Source organism: Lemur catta, chromosome 16, assembly GCF_020740605.2.
Source record: "Lemur catta isolate mLemCat1 chromosome 16, mLemCat1.pri, whole genome shotgun sequence".
In the NCBI taxonomy this organism is placed as follows: Eukaryota; Metazoa; Chordata; class Mammalia; order Primates; family Lemuridae; genus Lemur; species Lemur catta.
In genome coordinates, this window is record NC_059143.1 from 3,511,005 (window position 1) to 3,530,568 (window position 19,564).

General features: G+C 37.8%; 1 protein-coding gene across 3 annotated transcripts in view; it reads right to left on the reverse strand.

Annotated features, from left to right (window-relative positions):
- Nucleotides 1-19,564, reverse strand: part of SPIRE1 (spire type actin nucleation factor 1) — a 183,296-nt gene that overhangs the window by 104,323 nt on the left and 59,409 nt on the right. For all 3 annotated transcript variants that reach the window (XM_045527804.1, XM_045527803.1, XM_045527805.1), the window contains exon 3: nucleotides 3,965-4,198. In XM_045527804.1, coding sequence (XP_045383760.1) covers nucleotides 3,965-4,198 — 234 coding nt within the window. The remainder of the gene's footprint in view (nucleotides 1-3,964; nucleotides 4,199-19,564) is intronic.

Below are 19,564 nucleotides of genomic sequence, written 5' to 3' on the forward strand. Positions count from 1 at the left end.
GCTGTAATTTCTCCTTTCATGTTCCTGATGAAGCTTATTAGAGACAACCTAGTGAACAGACTCAAAGAGCTGTGTGTTTGTATAAAACATATTATACATAATTTTTATATTTCATTTTCTACTTTTTTTTTTTGAGGCAGAGTCTCACTCTGTTGCCCTGAGGAGAGAGCCGTGGCATTACAGCAACTTCAAACTCTTGAGGATCGCTCAAGCAATCCTGCCTCAGCCTCCTGAGTAGATGGGACTACAGGCACGCGCCACCATGCCCGGCTAATTTTTTCTATTTTTAGTAGAGATGGGGTCTCACTCTTGCTCAGGCTGGTCTCGAACTCCTGAGCTCAAGTGATCCTCCCACCTTGGCTTCCCAGAGTGCTAGGATTATAGGTTTGAGCCACCACACCCAGCCTCACTTTCTACTTCTTTCTATTGATTTTCATTTATTGACTTTGTATCAGTGACCTTCCTAAATTCTCTTATTAATTCTCAAAGATAATCTATTGATTCTTTTATATTTTCTATTAATATGTAATTACATCTGTGAATCAGTATATTTCTTCCTTTCCAGTCCTTACAACTTTAATTTCTCTCTTACCAGATTGTACTGTTTAGGACCCCCAGTACAATGTTGAATACAAGTAATGATATCTGGCATTCACAGTTCATTGTCAATCTCAGAGGGAAAACTTTCAACATTTCACTATTACTGCTTTTAGTGTTTCTTCTTTTCTAATAGATACATTGACATCTAGAAATCTCCCTCTAGTCATGACGTTAGCATCCCACAAAATTTGATAGGTTACACTTTCATTATCATTTAGTTTATTTCCATTGTGATTTCTTCCCTGCTCTTAGGGTATTTAAAAGTCACTTCTTAATTTCCAAATATATGTGAAAGTAATAAAGTCTTTTTATTATTGATATCTAGCTTAATTCTATGGTAAGAGAACATTTGCTATATAATTTTAACCCTTTGAAATTTGTTAAGACTTGCTTTGCTTTTATGGACTAGAATATGGTCAAATTTTTAGTTTTTCCACATATACCTGAAAAGAATGTGTACTCTGCAGTGAATGTGTGCTATAGTCCTATAATGTGAAGTCAGGTTTGTTATTCCCATTGTTCAAATATTCTATATTTGTACTAATACCAAGAGAGGTATGTAAAACCTCCCACTACAATTGTGGGTTTGTCTATTTCCCCTTTTAGTTTTGATTTGATGTAGTTATTTATTTGAATATGTTATTGTTACAGGCTATTATTAGGTGTATACAAATTTAGAATTCCTATTGCTTCTTAGTGAATTGAACTTCTTATCATTAAGCATCCTTTTTTATCTCTAGTAATGCTAGGTTTTCTGTGTTTGTCAGAAAAGATATTTTACCTTTATTGTTGAGATATTTCACTGGGTAAATAATTCTAGATTCTATTTTAGAACTTTAAAGACAGCATTCCACTCTGTCTTCTAGTATCACTCTTCCTCTGAATTACTCAGTTACATGAAGGTGGCAAGTCACATACTTCTCGAGCCTTAGTTTTTTCCTTTGTAAAAACAGATATAAGAATGCCTACTCTAATTACCTCACAGGGTTATCCTACGGCTCAGATAATGGAATGGACGTGAAAACACTTTTCAACTATAACGTACCATATTAAAACATACCAAATTAAAAAATTAGTTGGAATAAAAGACTATCCAAGAAAAAAGTTACACACCAAAGAGGCTCTTGCTTACTAAGAATTTAAAAGACATTGCCTCCAAGTTCTTAAATATCCTATTATTTGTATTACTCAAATTTAGTTTCACATTTCTACTTCCAACAAGGAGAAAGCAGGTATATTTCTTCAGTTAATTCTTGTCTTCTCAAAGTAAACAATGAGTCAATTTACTAATTGAGGTTTTAAACTCACTAACCAAACCACAAACTCTTATGTGTTACTATATGGTGATGAATAATGGGTTTTATAATACTATAAAATTTCACTTTAGTTTGAGCAATTATTTTTCTTCTCATTTAGCTAAAATGAACATTCAAAATATGTTATAGGAAGAAAAAAACTGTTATAGATATGGAGAATTTGATGAGTTAGTTTTGATTAGCGTGGAAACCAAGAAACAAGAGGTGAGGGTATGATATTCTCAAAAAAAATTTCTAAGAATGGAATTGGTAAACTTCAGTTTTCCTCCAATCTATGAAATCTATCTTCTTAAACACCGTTTTAACTATTTGGTTTTCATATGATGATAGCAATAAGTTAGGGCAAACACAGTCACTCAAATTAAAAAATAATAAAAAGTATCCAAACTGCTAAGTGTCTAAGAATTTTTGTTTTAAAAGTTAAGATAGGCCGGGCGCGGTGGCTCAGGCCTGTAATCCTAGCACTCTGGCAGGCCGAGGCAGGTGGATCACTCGAGGTCAGGAGTTCGAGACCAGCCTGAGCAAGAGTGAGACCCCGTCTCTACTAAAAATAGAAAGAAATTATCTGGACAACTAAAATATATATAGAAAAAATTAGCCGGGCATGGTGGCGCATCCCTGTAGTCCCAGCTACTCGGGAGGCTGAGGCAGGAGGATCGCTTGAGCCCAGGAGTTTGAGGTTGCTGTGAGCTAGGCTGACGCGATGGCACTCACTCTAGCCCGGGCAACAGAGTGAGACTCTGTCTCAAAAAAAAAAAAAAAAAAAAAAAAAAAAAAAGTTAAGATAGTTAATGTCATTGAATAAGAATTTTAAAATTCCAATTACTCTCTGGCCCTCATCTTCCAAACCTGTAGTGTAAGACAGCAATCTGGCTGTGACATCTGTCACACTCTGGTGCCAGGGCTGATCTTATGGATCTTGTTAGTTAGGTGGGTGTTTCTTTCCTCCTTCACCATTCCTTGTGCAACACCTCCCCCAACACACACACACCACCAAAAACTGTTAGCTTACTTTTGGAGGTATAAGTAGTTTAGTTTCTTAATGTAAAACCTTTTATTCTTCATTTTTTTAAATCACTATTTATCATTGGTCTTCCACGGAACAAGCAGGTCATTTGTGGTCTGCAGAAAGTTTTATATGGCCTTTAAATATGTTTATATGTTTCTAAAAAATAAACCTTAACATTTAGAAAACATAAAATGAATAAAATGTGAAATTTCTATTTGCATATATACATGAGGGTGTTTTACTTGTATAGGCTGTTGAAAATGACAATTACTACAGGTCTTAATAGAATTAAAAAATATATCTGAATTTCATAAAAATCTTCACTTGTAGAGTCCCCTTCCAGAGTTCCTGAGAGATGTCACATCTAAGGAGGAGTAAAGAGCAGGGGGTGCTCAACACAGCTGAAAACTATTGTCTTTGCCATTCCTCTATATTCCTGTCACCGAAGTGCTTTATGAAAAGACGGAAAATAAGTGATATACTGTCAATGCTGCTTACAAAATCTAGTAAACATCATATATAAATAGCTCAAAATAAAACGATTTCTTTTAAGGCTAATTTGACAAATCTGTCTTAATTTTTGTCTCTGTACATTTAGCATTGTAGAAATTACGGCCTTTAAGTACAGCAAAATTGAACCAAAGAGAAAAATTCAATCCGACCCATTAAATTTGTTGTTTCATTATATATAAATACTTTTAGGAAGGTCAAGAAAACAAAGTACAACAATCAGCTGTGATACTTGAGATGCAGAATCTTCATGCAAATAAGTAGGTCACAGTTGTTGTTTACTCCACAAAAAGGAAATGCAGAAGTCAACTGAAGGCACAAGGCCCAGTCAGACTGATGTATGGTATGTAATGATAAGGGGCATACAGTACCTAAAGGGGATGTTTTGAGAGTTATAATTCAATAATAACAGGGCACATTCAGGCTGCTGAAGGTATGGGAACTATCATCAAATGCTGAATCACATTCAATTTTTAAAAAATGAAATAACTCTTGTGAGAAACAAGTACTACGTAACCTGCTGCTTTACCTTCATGACATCTCTATACGACCGAATAGCTGAGACTTTCCTCTTTTCATTGTCTTCATCTTCCAGGCCTTCATCTGCAGCCTCAGAGCCTTCGTCGTTGCTACCATCGGCTTCTACCGTGTTGGCCATATGATCGATGAGCTGCTCCAGGGGAGGGCTCAATTCCCTCTCTTCATTCTCCTTCAAACCATAGTCCAGTGCTTTATAAATAATAATTCCCAAAGATTCAATAACCTATGAACATTAAAGATGGTGGTTAATAGAGATGACTAAATAGTTTTAACATGCATAAAAATTCAGTATGATATTTAAGCTTGGTTTCGTTTGTTCCATTTCAGAAACGTGACAAATTAGATTTGAAGAGAAACTTAAGTCTTACCTAGGCATATAAAAAAAACTCAGATGAAAATATTTGTGTGATTTCCCTTTAAAAGTACTCAGGCATTCCCTCAAAAAATCTCCATAAAATCTGAAATTATCTTAACCAAATGAAATAATACTTTCTCAACACTAGTACTTGAATATAATGCTTAAAAATTCTTCTAGTTTTAAAATAATACTACTTTTTAGTATTTCTTATTGAAAATATAAAATATTTTGGGGTTTTTATGGTCTGACCTGGAACTCTAGCCACTATTTTGAAATAATGGATTCAAACAATGAATGTTCTAAGTTCCAAGGCAACTGACTACCCTTAGGTCACCCTTCTTGATAGCCTCCCTGGACACCCACCCCTCCTCCTGCCCGTCTACCCTGCTGTTCTGGAGAGGCTGCCCTTCCACATGCTTCCCTGGTGGAGGGTACACACTGCTCTCATAGCACATACCACTTTCACCACAGGCAGGTACTGCACAGGGCAGGGATTTTAACTTTAATCTCAATGACAGCAGAGCCTAACATTGTGGTGTGCACTCAACGAAAACCTGTTGGGTTTTTTTTTGTTGTTTTTTGTTTTTTGAGACAGGGTCTCACTCTGTTGTACAAGCTCGAGTGCAGTGGCATCTCACAATTCACTGCAACCTAGAACTCCTGGGCTCAAGTGATCCTCTTGCTTCAGTCTCCTAAAGTGCTAGGATTACAGGTATGAGCCACCAAGCCTGGCCAGAACTTGTTAAATTGAACCTAGAATAATCACTTTAACAATCAGAGCATCATACTAATATAATGAAAACCTCAGAAATCCAGAAAAATTTAAATCATGTTCAGTATATCCTTTTCAAGGCTAGGTCTTATTGCATTAATTCCCACTTAGGAGTCACAGTTATGTGAGAATCTTACATGACTGGATGACTAACCATCTATATAACTCTATCCCTTCTCTAGAGCTGCAGAAAAAAAGAAAAGAAAAATCACAAAACCATTGCAAATGGCAATATCAATGATAGTTTTCAACCACAGCAATGACCCCAAGGGCTGCTCAGCAAGCTTTGCTGTTTTCCCTGTTCAACTACTTTGCCTATAGGAAACAACCCATTCTTCAAGAAGCCCTTTTATAGTTTCTTTCTCTTTAAACCTCCAACATCCGTTTCCACCTCTTTAGGGCTCAGGTCAAAATAAAACACAATTATTTTCCTATTTCAAATGTAGAAATTGATAGGCAGCTACACTTATTTGCTCTTCCTTCCTTTCACAGTGGAGTGGGGAGGGTCTCTGTTCCTATCAAGGGTCAATCTTACCTACCCTGACCTGCTCATGCCCCTACAGCTAGAACACCATTTCTGTGCTCGCTTTCCCAGCAAAACTGCTCAAAGGGGTGTCTGTATATACACTCTCTCTCCTTCCAATCCACTATAATCTGACATCTGTCCTTCTGAAGCTACTGAAATAAACACTTAAGTCACGAAGTCACAATCAATCCCTATATGCCAAATTTAATCCATTCTCATCCTAAATGACTGCTCAACAGCATCTGGCACAACTAACTCTTTTCTTCTGTTCTGAACACTCTGGACTTCTAGATTTCTTCTCAGCAACTACTTCTCTCTCTCTCTCTCTCTTTTTTTTTTTAACAGAGTCTCGCTCTGTCACCCAGGCTAGAGTGCTGTAGCGTCAGCCTAGCTCACAGCAACCTCAAACTCCTGGGCTCAAGTGATCCTCCCGCCTCAGCCTCTCAAATAGCTGGGACTACAGGTGTGCACCACCATGCCTGGCTAATTTTTTCTATTTTTAGTAGAGATTGGGTCTTGCTCTTGCTCAGGCTGGTCTAGAACTCCTGACCTCAAGCAATCCTCCTGCCTTGGCCTCCCAGAGTGGTAGGATTACAGGCATGAGCCACCGCGCCCTGCCAGCAACTAATTCTCAATCTGTCTGTAGATCCCTCCTCCTGCAACTGTTTAACTGATGGAGTTCCTCAGAGCTCATGTACTCTAGTTTCTTCCACAATCTCTTGCACAGTGCTCTCATACATTACCACTGCTGTAAGTATGATATGTATTCCAATGCTTCCTTAACTTATATTTCTAGTCACAGTTTGCCTCTGGGTTGCAGATCTGTATATCATATATGTTTACTTAATAGTTCCACATGAATAAGTAATAAGCATCTCAAATTTTAATGTTTGGTTATTGTCTACCTCCTCCACTAAAATGTAAGTTCCATAAGATCTGAGATCTTGTCTATTTTGTCCACCATTGTGAACAACACAGATGCTATACTGTGCTTGGCTCACAGAAGATGCTAAATAAATATCTCAATTAAATTGATACATTGATTTATATCAGTAATACATCTACTTCTTAGTTTCTTTTTGCAGACATAAAGTGAAATATTGAGCAGAAATCTTTTCAAAAAAGTTATACAATTTTAATCTTAAAAATCTTGGTTACCAAGCAAAGTAATTTTGGCTATCTTTGAATGTAGGTGGTCTCTTTAAACAAGTTACACTGAACTTAGGTTCTTCTTTTTAAAACATAAAACTAACTAGAATAGATAATTATATAATACTACTATTACCAAGACCACCATCACCACCACCCTCACTTCCCATTGTTTTATTACTCTAGCTCTATAGTCTCCTATCTGAAATTTTAAGGTCAGTTGTGTGTGTGAATTTTCAGATTTTTAGAAAGGTTTATTAAACATATCCCATACCTTTTGTACTTCCCTCAGTGAGAACCAAGGTAGCACCCTATAACCAACACATTAATATTCCTACAGTGAAATGCATTAATATTTATACTTAGAAGGAAAAGAAAGACTATTTACATAGTCTCATCCTGGTTCAGGTTAGATTTTGCCACCAAATGAGTTTGGGTGCCATAATTACAAAAGAACTTTTGCTTTTCAGAGCTTTTTGAATTACAGATTTGCAAATAAGGGCTGTACAATGGTACTATCAACAGCAACATTAGTATAACTGTCTGAGGCTCTGGGAAGGACTATGAGTTAATGTGATTGACTACAATAGCATTTAAGTTTACCATTTAAGTTTAAATTACCTTTTTGTAATCAGAAAACCAGCATTCAGCTTTAGTTGTTCTTTTTTCTTACCAGTGGGAGAGCAAGAGAAAAAAGAACAACAAAAAAATCTCCTAGAACTAATAAGCAATTATAGCGAGGTTGCAGGACACAAGGTTAATATTCAAAAGTCAATTGTTTTACTATATACCAGCAATGAACAAGTAGAATTTGAAATTAAAAACATAATACCATTTACATTAGCACCCATGAAAATAAAATACTTGGATATAACTCTAACAAAATACATGTAAGATCTATATGAGGAAAATTATAAAACTCTGATGAACAGTCTCAAAGAACTAAATAAATGAAGAGACATTCCATATTCATGGACAGGAAGATTCACTATTATACAGATGTCAGTTCTCAGCTTGATCTACAGATTCAATGCAACCTAATCAAAATTTCAGCAAATTATTTCACAGATATTAACAAACTAATTCTAAAGTTTATACGGAGAGGCAGAAGACCCAGAATTGCTGACGCGGTATTACTCTTAACTGCCAGACCCCAGTGACATTCTGGGTCTCCCTGGAATCAGTGTCAGTTCAGAACCTGTGCCCAGCAGTCCCCAAAAGGTCTGATTACTTCCTTTCCTCCAATGCACAGTTACCCTGGTAAAATGCCATAGGTCCTTTGGGAAAGGATCAACAACATAAATTTTTGGCAGCGTTTTGGGATCATCCCCCAAGAGAATCCAGCCTCCCTACATTCAATGGGTTATGGAGCTGTAAACAGCTCAAGTGTGGGAATTGATTGAGGGGTCATTACTGTTTTTATGATTCAAGTTAGACTTTTGTTCACTTACCTAGACCTTTTCTTCTTATACAGATCAAGTAAGGATTTAGTAGGTTTCCTATTTATTTCATTTCTAGGAACACCATGATAGCCAAAGCCATATGTCTTTGTGAGTCAGACTATTCTGACTGCTGCTTTAACTCTGGTGTTCACTATGGTGACCACGTCTACCTTGCCTTTTTTGATTGAGTGCCACCATTTGGCCATGGCCACCTGGGATTGAATTATTCCCATCGCATTTAGGTTTCCCACTTCAATGACCAGAATTCCCATTGTAAGGTCTGGCATATGTAGAAGAGTGATCACAGAGTTCTTCAATAATTCTGGGGTTCCCCTTGAAAATTTATTTCTCACAGTCACGCTAAGTGTCTTCTAGAACCACTCAGGGTGGGTGACTAGGTCTTAAATGACAAATCCACTTGAACATTCCAGTCTTTTTTCTTATTTTGCTGTAACTTGCAAAGGTAACCTTTTATTATCACTCATGTATGCTGTTGCTCAACTGTACTGATTTCTTACACTTTCCTTTATATGCTCTACACTTTCTCATCTCTCAGTCACTATTCAGTATTGTTCTTACTTTCTGCATAGCTTTTCTGCTGAATTTTTGTATGTCTAACTCCTACTAATTTTTCCATCCCCCTGTCCAAAAGAATCACCCCTTTATGATGGTTTGTTAACCCTGATTCTACCGTTCCATCAAAATCTCTACTCACCCTTCTTCCTAGATGAAAACTACTTTTTCTTTAGAACCTCCATGATACTGACTTGTACCTTTATGTGGTACATTTCACTTGTTACCTTCGATTACAGTTAATTCATGTACCTTAATTCACCAACAAGACTAAGCTCCTTGAAGGCAAAATCCTTCTGTAATTCATCTTTATGTCTTCACATTATTTTATGAACAGTAGGGACTCAGTAGTTAATGAATGAATGAACCAAAATATAAATGCCTTCCACTCAGATATGTATGGTTTAAAGTTAGATACAGAATTTATGATCTGTCACTTCAATCTCTGTCATTCCAACAGACCACTATAGTGGTGACCCAGCCTGAGCAGCTCTGAAACATCCTGTAGCAACATCCTATACCAAGGATAAACTGCAGCTGATATGGTTTAAACATCCCAAATCTATTTAACCTTTCCCATTTTAAAACCGAGTCAAAAAGTAGTTCTAAAATTAACCCACACTCTTTGCAACACAGGCATAACAAGGCTGGGCATTATTAGACTGACATGTACATGAGCTGACATCACTTTCACTGCAATGAGGAAATGTGAAACTTTTTGACAGAGAAGTGTATACCTTGAATCAGGGACAAGAAGTGACTATCAGAAAAATAACTGAAACATAAGAGTACCTGGACATACCAGTTTGCATAGATATATACTTACTTATTCTAATTTTAGAAGTACATTGGCCAAAATCTGTGGAAATGTTAAGAAAATCCAAGAGAAAAAGCAGCATCACCTCTGAAATATTCATCTGAGTCACTCATCTCAAGGCGGGCGGAAAATCATAGTTCATTCCCTGTCACAGTGGCACTGGCCCCCCTTGGATATTTCCAGAGCCTTTGACATTCATTAAAGTAAACATGAATTGCAGTGTAAAGTTTTTAAGTTAAATGGAACAAGTGAAGTACACTAGAATGCTGTGGTTTTAAAGCCCAACCACTTGATAGGAAGGAGAAACAGGGAATTAAATAAAACCACATATTCCAAAATTTAAGGATGCTTTAACGCCATGCCTACTTATTTACCATGTGCGGGGTCAACAGACTCACATGGAACTGCCTGTTCTCTGGCCTCCAGGCCCAGCCAGGCCCAGCCACTGAGGGCAGCCTCGCAGCTGACCAGCAAGCAGCACATGCGTTAACACCATCGTTTGCCTTAGGGCACGCCACCCAGCCCTTGCCAAGTCTTCCTCTCACCACATTACTTCCTGTCACATCCAGCCCCTCCCCTCTTCATGCTGACTTTGACTTTCTAAAAGTATCTAAGTCCATATTTGTCTCCTTTGCTAGAATATAAACTTCAAGACACTAATTATGTATGATTCTTCTTGGTATTTGCTACAATGCTAGAACTTTGCTTTACATAGAGTATGTGCTTTAAATTTTCTGTTTAACATGCATAAACAGCAACAGCACAAAAGTCTTAAACGTCAAAGCTGATGAAATGAAGATGACCTAGATCAAGGTTGTCAAGCATGGTGCCTGGCACTTCAGTGAGCATCAACAAACAGTGGCTGCTATTGCCTTCATTGTGAGGCCTCATTGCCAGAATCCCCTCTTCTTTAGCCTTTAAAACACAAAAATAAAAAAGTTTCTTCAACTCTTCAAGTCCCCATGCCAATGAGATGAATGGGTCTCCTTATATTAACATTTGTATAATGCTTCATTAGGAACATGTTCTCCTTTATATATCATAATAATTCTGTAAAGTAGACATTATGCCCATTTTAAAGATGAGAGAACTGAGCTTGAAAGAGGACCAATAAATTGCTTAAAGCCAGGCAGTTAATATGTAACAAAGCCAGGCTGGAGTGCTTACCAATGGAATTCCATATCCAAAATTCTACTATACCACACAGGCTACACACCTGAACACCTCTTAGTCTGCCAGTGTTGGTCTAAAATGTGACATCCAGATTTAAATCCTATTCCATGTATAGTATAATCATCAGAGAATACACCAAATGAGTATTTTCCTTGTTCTACATCAAATACTTCTGTAAATACAACTAGTTGAATACTTAGATTTCTGGTAAACTCTTTAAACTGTTGACACTTAGAGTAGTATTAATGAAATCATTTAAAATCTGGAGTCTGCCATCTAATGCATTATCTATCACCCCCAGACTTATAAAATTGGCCAATTTGGGTATGCATTATGAGTCTTCAACAATTGATTTAAATGTTGAATAGGAGAGTCCCAACTACGAACCCCTTCAGAACACCAGAGACATTTTTTCCATGCTGACATCAATTACAACCTAACTCCATAAATATTGATCTGACATTTTTCCATCTTGTTCACAAAAATATTATAAAAGACTTAATAAAATACCTTGTTGCAATCTCTAAATACTGTTATAATCTCACATCTAGTAAACTCTATCCAAGAAAAGCATAATTTCCCATTAATCTAGCTAATATCCGCTGAACATAGTTCCCTTCACTCATTAATTCAGTCAACAGATATTTACCAAGAGCAAAGTGTATGTGGCAATGGGGATAGAAAAATGAAGGTGACAGCCGAGGTCTCTGGCCTTCACAGAGCTTTTGTCTTAGGGAAAAGAGACAATAATTAAGTTATATAATCATGCCAAACATTATAATAAAGAAGAGAAGGGTGTCATTGGAGCATATAATAATAACAGGGAGATCTACTGTAGCCCAGGGTCAGGGAAGCCCTCACCTCACTAAGAGTAAATTTTAAACTGACACCTGAAAGGTAAACAAGAGTTAACCAGGCAGGGAGGGGGTCAAAATAGTTTCAAAGAGAGAAAACAGTGAGTATGGAGGCACAGAGGTCAGGAAAAACATGGAATGACTGAGAAAAAAAATCCCAATGACTAGAGGAAGGGCTAGGATGTGGCTAGACCAGGGGTAGGGGTCGGGTGGTGGGAATCACAGAATCACATAGGGTCTCATATGGGTTATCTCAATGATCCGGGTCTTCATCAAGTAAAAGTAATACAGGCCACTGATGTGTTTTGGGGAGTGGGACAATCTGATCAGATTTTTAAAAGATACATTGTGGTATTAGTGAGAAAGAAATGATAAATAGATCAATGGGAAAGAATAGAGAGCCCAGAAATTTATACACAAATATAGTCATTAAAATCAAAAACATCTGCTATGTGAAAGACATTTTTCAGAGATCGACATATCAAGCCAGAGACAGGAAGAAAATATTTGCAGAATACATATCTGATAAAGGACTGTTATCCAAAATATAGAAAGAACTCTTAAAACTCAAGATCAAAACCAGCCCAGTCAGCTCCTCCCTGGCCCTAGCTAAGGGAGGGGGACATTAAAACAATAAAAATAAAAAAACTCAGTAACACCTCACACCTCACTAACTCACAACTAATGGGTACAGTGCATGATGTCTGGGGGATGGGCATGCTTGTAGCTCTGACTTGGGTGGTGCAAAGGCAATATATGTAACCAAAGCATTTGTACCTCCACAATATTCTGAAATACAAAATAAAAAAAATAAACCTAGGCAATAACTACTCTACTCATTCCCATTTCACAAGTGAGGACTTGGAGGCTTAGAGACATTAAGAAGCTTGCCCAGATAGGTGGGAGGGCTGGATGCCAACAGAGAAGCCTGATGACAGGGCCACTGGTTCCCATGGGTCCCTACACAACCAGTTAAGGGAAAGAGCCCAATTGCCAGCTGAGTGTGTCTGCTTTCTCCAGTCACATTCCTTCCACTCTACCATCCTGCATCTCAGAAAGAAGATAATGCAACTGTCTGGCAAATTGAGACATACCGAGTTTGTCATGTCAATTCCAGGCATTGGATCTTAAGGTATGGAATGGACTTGCACAGCACATGGAGCCTTCCACACCTCACCTTCTGTTCTAGTGCTTCTCTGCCCCTGCCACTGACAGCCCCATTTCCCCCTCAGAAATAGAGAGCACTAGAGTTAGAAGGGAGCAGAAAGAGGGGTGCGACTCATCTGGCCTTGCGCTGTAGGCAAGTAGCCAAACCATTATTGCAAACCTTAGTCTTAGTCTACAGGAGGCCATGGTTCTTTATCTCTGGCTGGGGATTCAAATCACCTGCACAGCTTGTTAAAAATAAAGAACCAGTCTTCCTGTTACAACAGGGGGTCCATTCATCGTCTGTGGCAAAAGTGTCTTGCTCTTGCTCTGTAAACCTATTTTGTCCTTCCTCAGTAAACTCTGTTTCACACTTAACTTTGCAAAAAACAAATTTTATTTTTAAATTTAAAAAATAAAGTAAAGAACCACCCTCAGGCCTCATTTCAGATCCCCCTATCAGAATTTCCAAGGTAGGCCATGGGAATCTGTTCTTTTTTAAAAATCTCCCCAGGGCTTTGGATAATTTTTTTTCTGTATACTTTTGCATTATTCGAATCTTTCAAAATGAAAAAAAAAAAAAAACAACTACTTTTTTCTAAAATAAATAAATAACAACAAAAAAAAACCCAACCCAATTACAAAATAGGCAAATGATATGCATGGACACCTCACCAAAGAGGATATATAGATGGCAAATAAGCATATGAAATAAGCATATGCTCTATATCATATGTCAATAGGGAATTGCAAATTAAAACAATAATGAGATACCACTACACCCCTACTAGAAGTGGCTAAAATCCAAAATACTGAACAACACCAAATGCTGGCACAGATTTTGGGAGAGCCAAAACTATACAGACAATAAACAGTGCTCCCCAGAGGTTCAGGGAGAGGGAGCGGATGTTGGAGCACAGGGATTTTTAGGGCAATGAAACGACTCTATATGATATAGTAATGATGGACACATGTCATTATATATTTGTCAAAACCCACAGAATATACAACATAAAGAGTGAACCTAAAGTCCATAAAGAGTACTATGGACTTCAGTTATTAATGTATCAATATTGGTCCATCAATTGCAGCAAACATACCACACTAATGAGTTATTAATAATAGAGGAAAGTGAGGGAGAAAGGGGGTATGTGGGAATTCTCTGTACTTTCTGATCTTTTCTGTAAACCTAAAACTGCTCTAAAAAATAATAAAGCCTATTAATTTAAAAATATAGATAAATACTGTGGCTTAAAAAATACAGTGCTAGAGAATGGATTAGAAATGGGTCAAAGCAGATGAGGGAAGATTAGCTAGGAGGCTATTGCAGTAGAGTACAACCTAGGGATGATGGTTTCTTGGGCCAGGGTAGTAACAGTGGGTAGAAAGAGAAGGATCCTTTAGGAGGCAGAATGGATAGGACTTCACAATGCATTAAATGTAGGAAGAAGGAATCAAAGCGATTCCTGGGTTTCTAATTTGGGCTAGTAGGTATAGTGGTAGCATTCACTGATACGGAAAACTGGAGGAAAAAGAGTTTGGAAGATAAAGATGGTAAGTTCTGATACCTGTGAGAAATACAATCACAGATATCAGATAGGCAGGCTCTTTGGACAGCAGAAGATAGCTATGAGCTGGGGTCACAAAGTGGGATTCCTCGGCATGTAATTGGTCAATGAAGGCATGAGAGAGTATGAGATAGCCTAAGGACAGAAGGAGACAGGAGAAGAAGAACTAAACACTTAATGATTGGCCAGAGGATGAGACACTAAGAGATTAGACTGTAAAGGAGCAGCAGTATTGGGGAAGGGAGGGAAGGATGAAATCAAGAGACTGCAGGATCGCACAAACCAAAGAGAGAAAGTATCTCAAGAAGGAATGGGGACTGTAAACTAGGACAACCTCTGTGGAAAGTAATATGGAGATACCTCAAAGACCTAAAAGTAGAACTACTATTTGATCCAGCAATTCCATTACTGGGCATCTACCCAAAGGAACAAAAGACATTCTATAAAAAAGACATCCGCACTACAATGTTTACAGCAGCACAATTCACAATGGCAAAGATGTGAAAACAACCCAAGTGCCCATCAATACATCAGTGGATTAATAAAATGTGGTATATGTATATCATGAAGTTCTCAGCCACAAAAAACAATGGTGATCTAGCACCTCTTGTATTATCCTGGATAGATGTGGAGCCCATTCTACTAAGTGAAGTATCACAAGAACTGAAAAATAAGCACCACATGTACTCACCATCAAATTGGTACTAACTGATCAACACTTATGTGCACATATGGTAGTAACATTCATCAGGTGTTGGGCAGGTGGGAGGCAGGAGAGGGGATGGGTACAATCATACCTAATGGGTACGATGTACACCGTCTGGGGGATGGACACACTTGAAGCTCTGACTAGGGTGGGGCAAAGGTAATATATGTAACCTAAACATTTATACCCCTGTAATATGCTGAAATAAAAAAAAAAAAGGAATGAATGGCCCTGTGTATGGAGTGTGGATGAGACGCAAGAGGAACCCTAGAACAAATACATCCACTGATTTAGTGAGGTGAAGGTCATTGGAGACTTTAGCAAGGGCAGTCTGGGCAAGTAAATAGAGACGTGTACACAGCAGTCTCAGAAATTTCCATGAAGAAAAGGAGTGGAAATATATACTAGCAGGTGGAGATGAGACAGGTCAGAGGTAGGTGTTTTCATTTTTTTTTTTTTTTTTTTTGAGACAGAGTGTCACTTTGTTGCCCTGGCTAGAGTGAGTGCTGTGGCGTCAGCCTAGCTCACAGCAACCTCAAACTCCTGGGCTTAAGCGATCCTACTGCCTCAGCCTCCCGAGTAGCTGGGACTACAGGCATGCGCCACCATGCCCAGCTAATTTTTTCTATATATATTTTAGTTGGCCAGATAATTTCTTTCTATTTTTAGTAGAGACAGGGTCTCGCTCTTGCTCAGGCTGGTCTCGAACTCCTGACCTCGAGCGATCCACCCACCTCGGCCTCCCAGAGTGCTAGGATTACAGGCGTGAGCCACCGCGCCTGGCCGGTGTTTTCATTTTATTTTTTAAGACTACAGAGTTTTAAGCACTTTTTAAATGGTGATGAAAAGGAGATAGAGAGGGAAAAGTTGAAGATAATGAAAAGACATGGGGTCAGAGTTACCAACAGTGATAGATTTTATAGATTTTAGTTTGACAAATTACATCCCAGAAAAGGTGTCATTTCTCAAAAACAAAACAAAGACTTTCCCTGAAATTTAGATATGCTTTTGTTGCTTTCATTAAGCTGCAAAAAGGTACACTAATTTGCACCTGCATGAGTTACTCCTTTATTAATACTATTTACATACCAACATTATTTCACATAGCAGACTCTCTATGTGAATATGTCATAAGTTCATTAACATGTCACTGTAAGCTATTTATAATCTAAGCCCAGCTTTTCCATCTACTCACAGCTCCATACTGTGCCTACCACCGCAACCAGTTTCACATTGTTGTGCCTTTCTTTATTCATGTGGCCCTCTGCCCAATGCCCTTTCCCATAGCATGTTTGTCTGACAAATTCAACCTATACTCCCATCCTTCAAATCCTTTCAAATGCCTCCTCTGAGAAGCACTCCTATTTACCCCACAGTTAGTAACTTCCAACCCTGCCACCTTTCCCTGCTCGGTTTATCTGACTTTTACCATACTCTATGTGACTATTAACTGCACTCAAACTGTACAACAATGAAACATTCTTTTCAACTGCAGATGGAATGCTCACCAAGAAAAACCCTATGCTGTGCCAAACATAAGTCTCAATAAATTTAAAGATTGAGATATTAAAGAATATGTTTTCTGAAAATGGAATGAAATCAGAAATCAATTAACAAGATACTTAGAACATCCTCAAGTTATGAAAAATTAATTAACACACTTCTAAACAACCTTTGGGCCAAAGAAGTCATCTCAGGGGAAATTTAAAAATATTTCATGATAATGACTGCACAGTATCAAAATTTGTGTGATGCAGCTAAAGCAGTGCTTAAGAAAAAATTTATAGCTTCAGACAAATGAATAAGCTCCCTGAAAAACACAACTTACCAAAAGTTGCAAGATCCCAACATTGAAAACTATGAAACATTGTGGAAAGAAATTAAAGATCTAACTAAATGGAGAAATATACCAAATTTTTTAATTTGAAAAACTAAATATTGTTACAATGTCAGCTCTTGCCAAACTAATTTAAAGTCAATGCAATCCCAATCAAAATCCTAGTAAGATTTTTAGAGAAATTGACAAACTGATCTAAAAATGTACATGAAATGCAAATTATCTAGAATAACCAAAACAATTTTGGAAAAGAACTTCAACGGATGACTTACACTATCTGATTTCAAGATTTACAATAAAGCTGCAATAATCAATACTGTGTAGTACTGGCTTTAGGGTGAACAGATGGATCAGCTGAAAATCCATAATTAGTCTCACATTTATATAATCAACTGATTTTTAACAAAAGTGCCAAGACAGTTCAATGGGGAAAGGATATCATTTCAACAAATGGTGTTGGAACAACCGGATGTTTATCTGGAAAAATAATAAACCCAGATCCCTACCTTATACCATACACAAAATTTATTTTAAAATGGATCATACATCAAAAAGTAAATCTATTAAACTTCTAGAAAATAACACAAGAGCAGGCATGTGGGTTCATGCTTGTAATCTCAGTGCTTTGGGAGGCCAGAGGCTCACGACCAGCCTGGGTAACATAGTAAGACCCTGTCTCTACAAATAAATTTAAAAATATTAGCCAGCATGGTGGTTCGCACCTGTAGTCCTAACTGCACTGGAGGCTGAGGTGGCAGGATTGCTTGAGCCCAGAAGTTTGAGGTTACAGGGAGCTATGACTATGCCACTGACTCCACCTTGTGCACAGAGCAAGACCCTGTCTAATAAAAAAAGAAAGAAAAGAAAAAAAGCACAGAAGTTTTTTGTAGATTTTAAAGTATTTTCTACATAGTCATGATATCATTGAGGTAGACAAATATTTCTTAGACAAGACAAAAAAAAGCATTCACTAATCATAAACAAAAAGGTTAATGAATTAGAATTCATCAAAATTTTGAAACTTTGCTCTTCAATAATAAGATAAAAAGTCAAGATACATGCTAGGCAAAAATATCTATTTATATATATATATATATTTATGTGATGAAGGAGTTGAATCTAGAATATATTTTTCATAAACTTAGAATGCAGTAAGATAAATAATCCAAAAACTGGACAAAAGATTTGAACATATACTTTACAAAAGAAGATTTACAAATGGCTTATAAGCATGTGAATAAATGCTTTATATCCATGGTCCCTAACTCCTGGGCTGCAGACTGGTTCCAGTCTGTGGCCTGTTTGGAACTGGGCCACACAGCAGGAGGTGAGCAGCAGGTGAATGAAGCTTCATCTGTATTTAGAGCGGTCCCCATCGCTTACATCACCACATGAGCTCCGCCTCCTGTCAGATCAGCAGCAGCATTAGATTCTCATAGGTGCGAGAACGCTACTGTAAACTACACATGCAAGCCATCTAGGTTGCACACCCCTTTATGAGAATCTAATGCCTGGTGATCTGAAGTGGAGCTGAGGCAGTGATTCTAGTACAGAGGAGTGCCTGCAAACACAGATTATCATCAGCAGAGAGGTTTGACTGCACAATGAATGTAATGTGCTTTAATCATCCTGAAACCACCCCTCTCCCAACCCTGGTCCATGAAAAAACTGTCTTCCATGACACCAGTCTCTGGTGCCAAAAAGGTTGGGGACCACTGTTCTCTACATCATTAATCAATAGGGAAATGTACGTTACAATGAGATACCAATTTACATCCCCTAGAATGGCTAAAATTAAAAAGACTGACAAGTATTGGTGGGAATGGGGAACAATGAGAACTCATACACTGCTGGTGTGAATATAAAATAATGCAAGCAGTGCCACTGAACTGTATGCTTAAGATGGTTAAAATGGCAAATTTTATGTATATTTTATCACAATAAAAAATACTGGGACTGCTACAATTTCTTAAGGAGCATTGTTGTGCAGCAACATTCCGAAAGGCCTGATTCCCCTTATTTACAGGGTTACTAAGGTTTCCCGAACAAAATAAAGGTCCCAGAAATCAACTGACCTCTCTGCTCTTGCACCAGAACTAGAACTCCTTTGGAATTACTGCTGTATTTCACACTGCCATTCTGTTTGGAGCCCTGAGTGCGAGTCATTAAGCTTTTGAAACCATCTGTCAGCAGCATTTGACACAGTTGACCTTGTCCTATTTTTGAAATACTTTCTTCTCTTGATTCCACATTCTTCTAATTTTCTTCCTGTCTAGATCGATGGCCTTGACAAGAGAAGCTCTGATAGACCGGGTCTTGATGAAACTATGAGATGAGGAAGTGGAACAGTGGTACAGGAGAGAAACAGCTCTCACTGGTTATTTCTGGCATGTCCTTGAGAAGGTGTTTGGTACAGATGCGTGCAGGTGGACTGGGTGGTAGGAGAATGTGGAAGTTCTCTTCAGGTTGCTTCTATTTTCTTGAGTGAAAAAATACAGCTGAGAGTTAGGAGAGAGATGGGGGTGTTGGGAATGTGGTCTCTTTAAAAATGCAAATTTTATCATGTCCTTCTCTTGCTAAAATGTGTCACTACTTTTTAAAAAATGAAGTACACTACACTAAAGAATTTTCCAGTAACTCTCAGTCATATGTAGAAATGCTTTCTTCA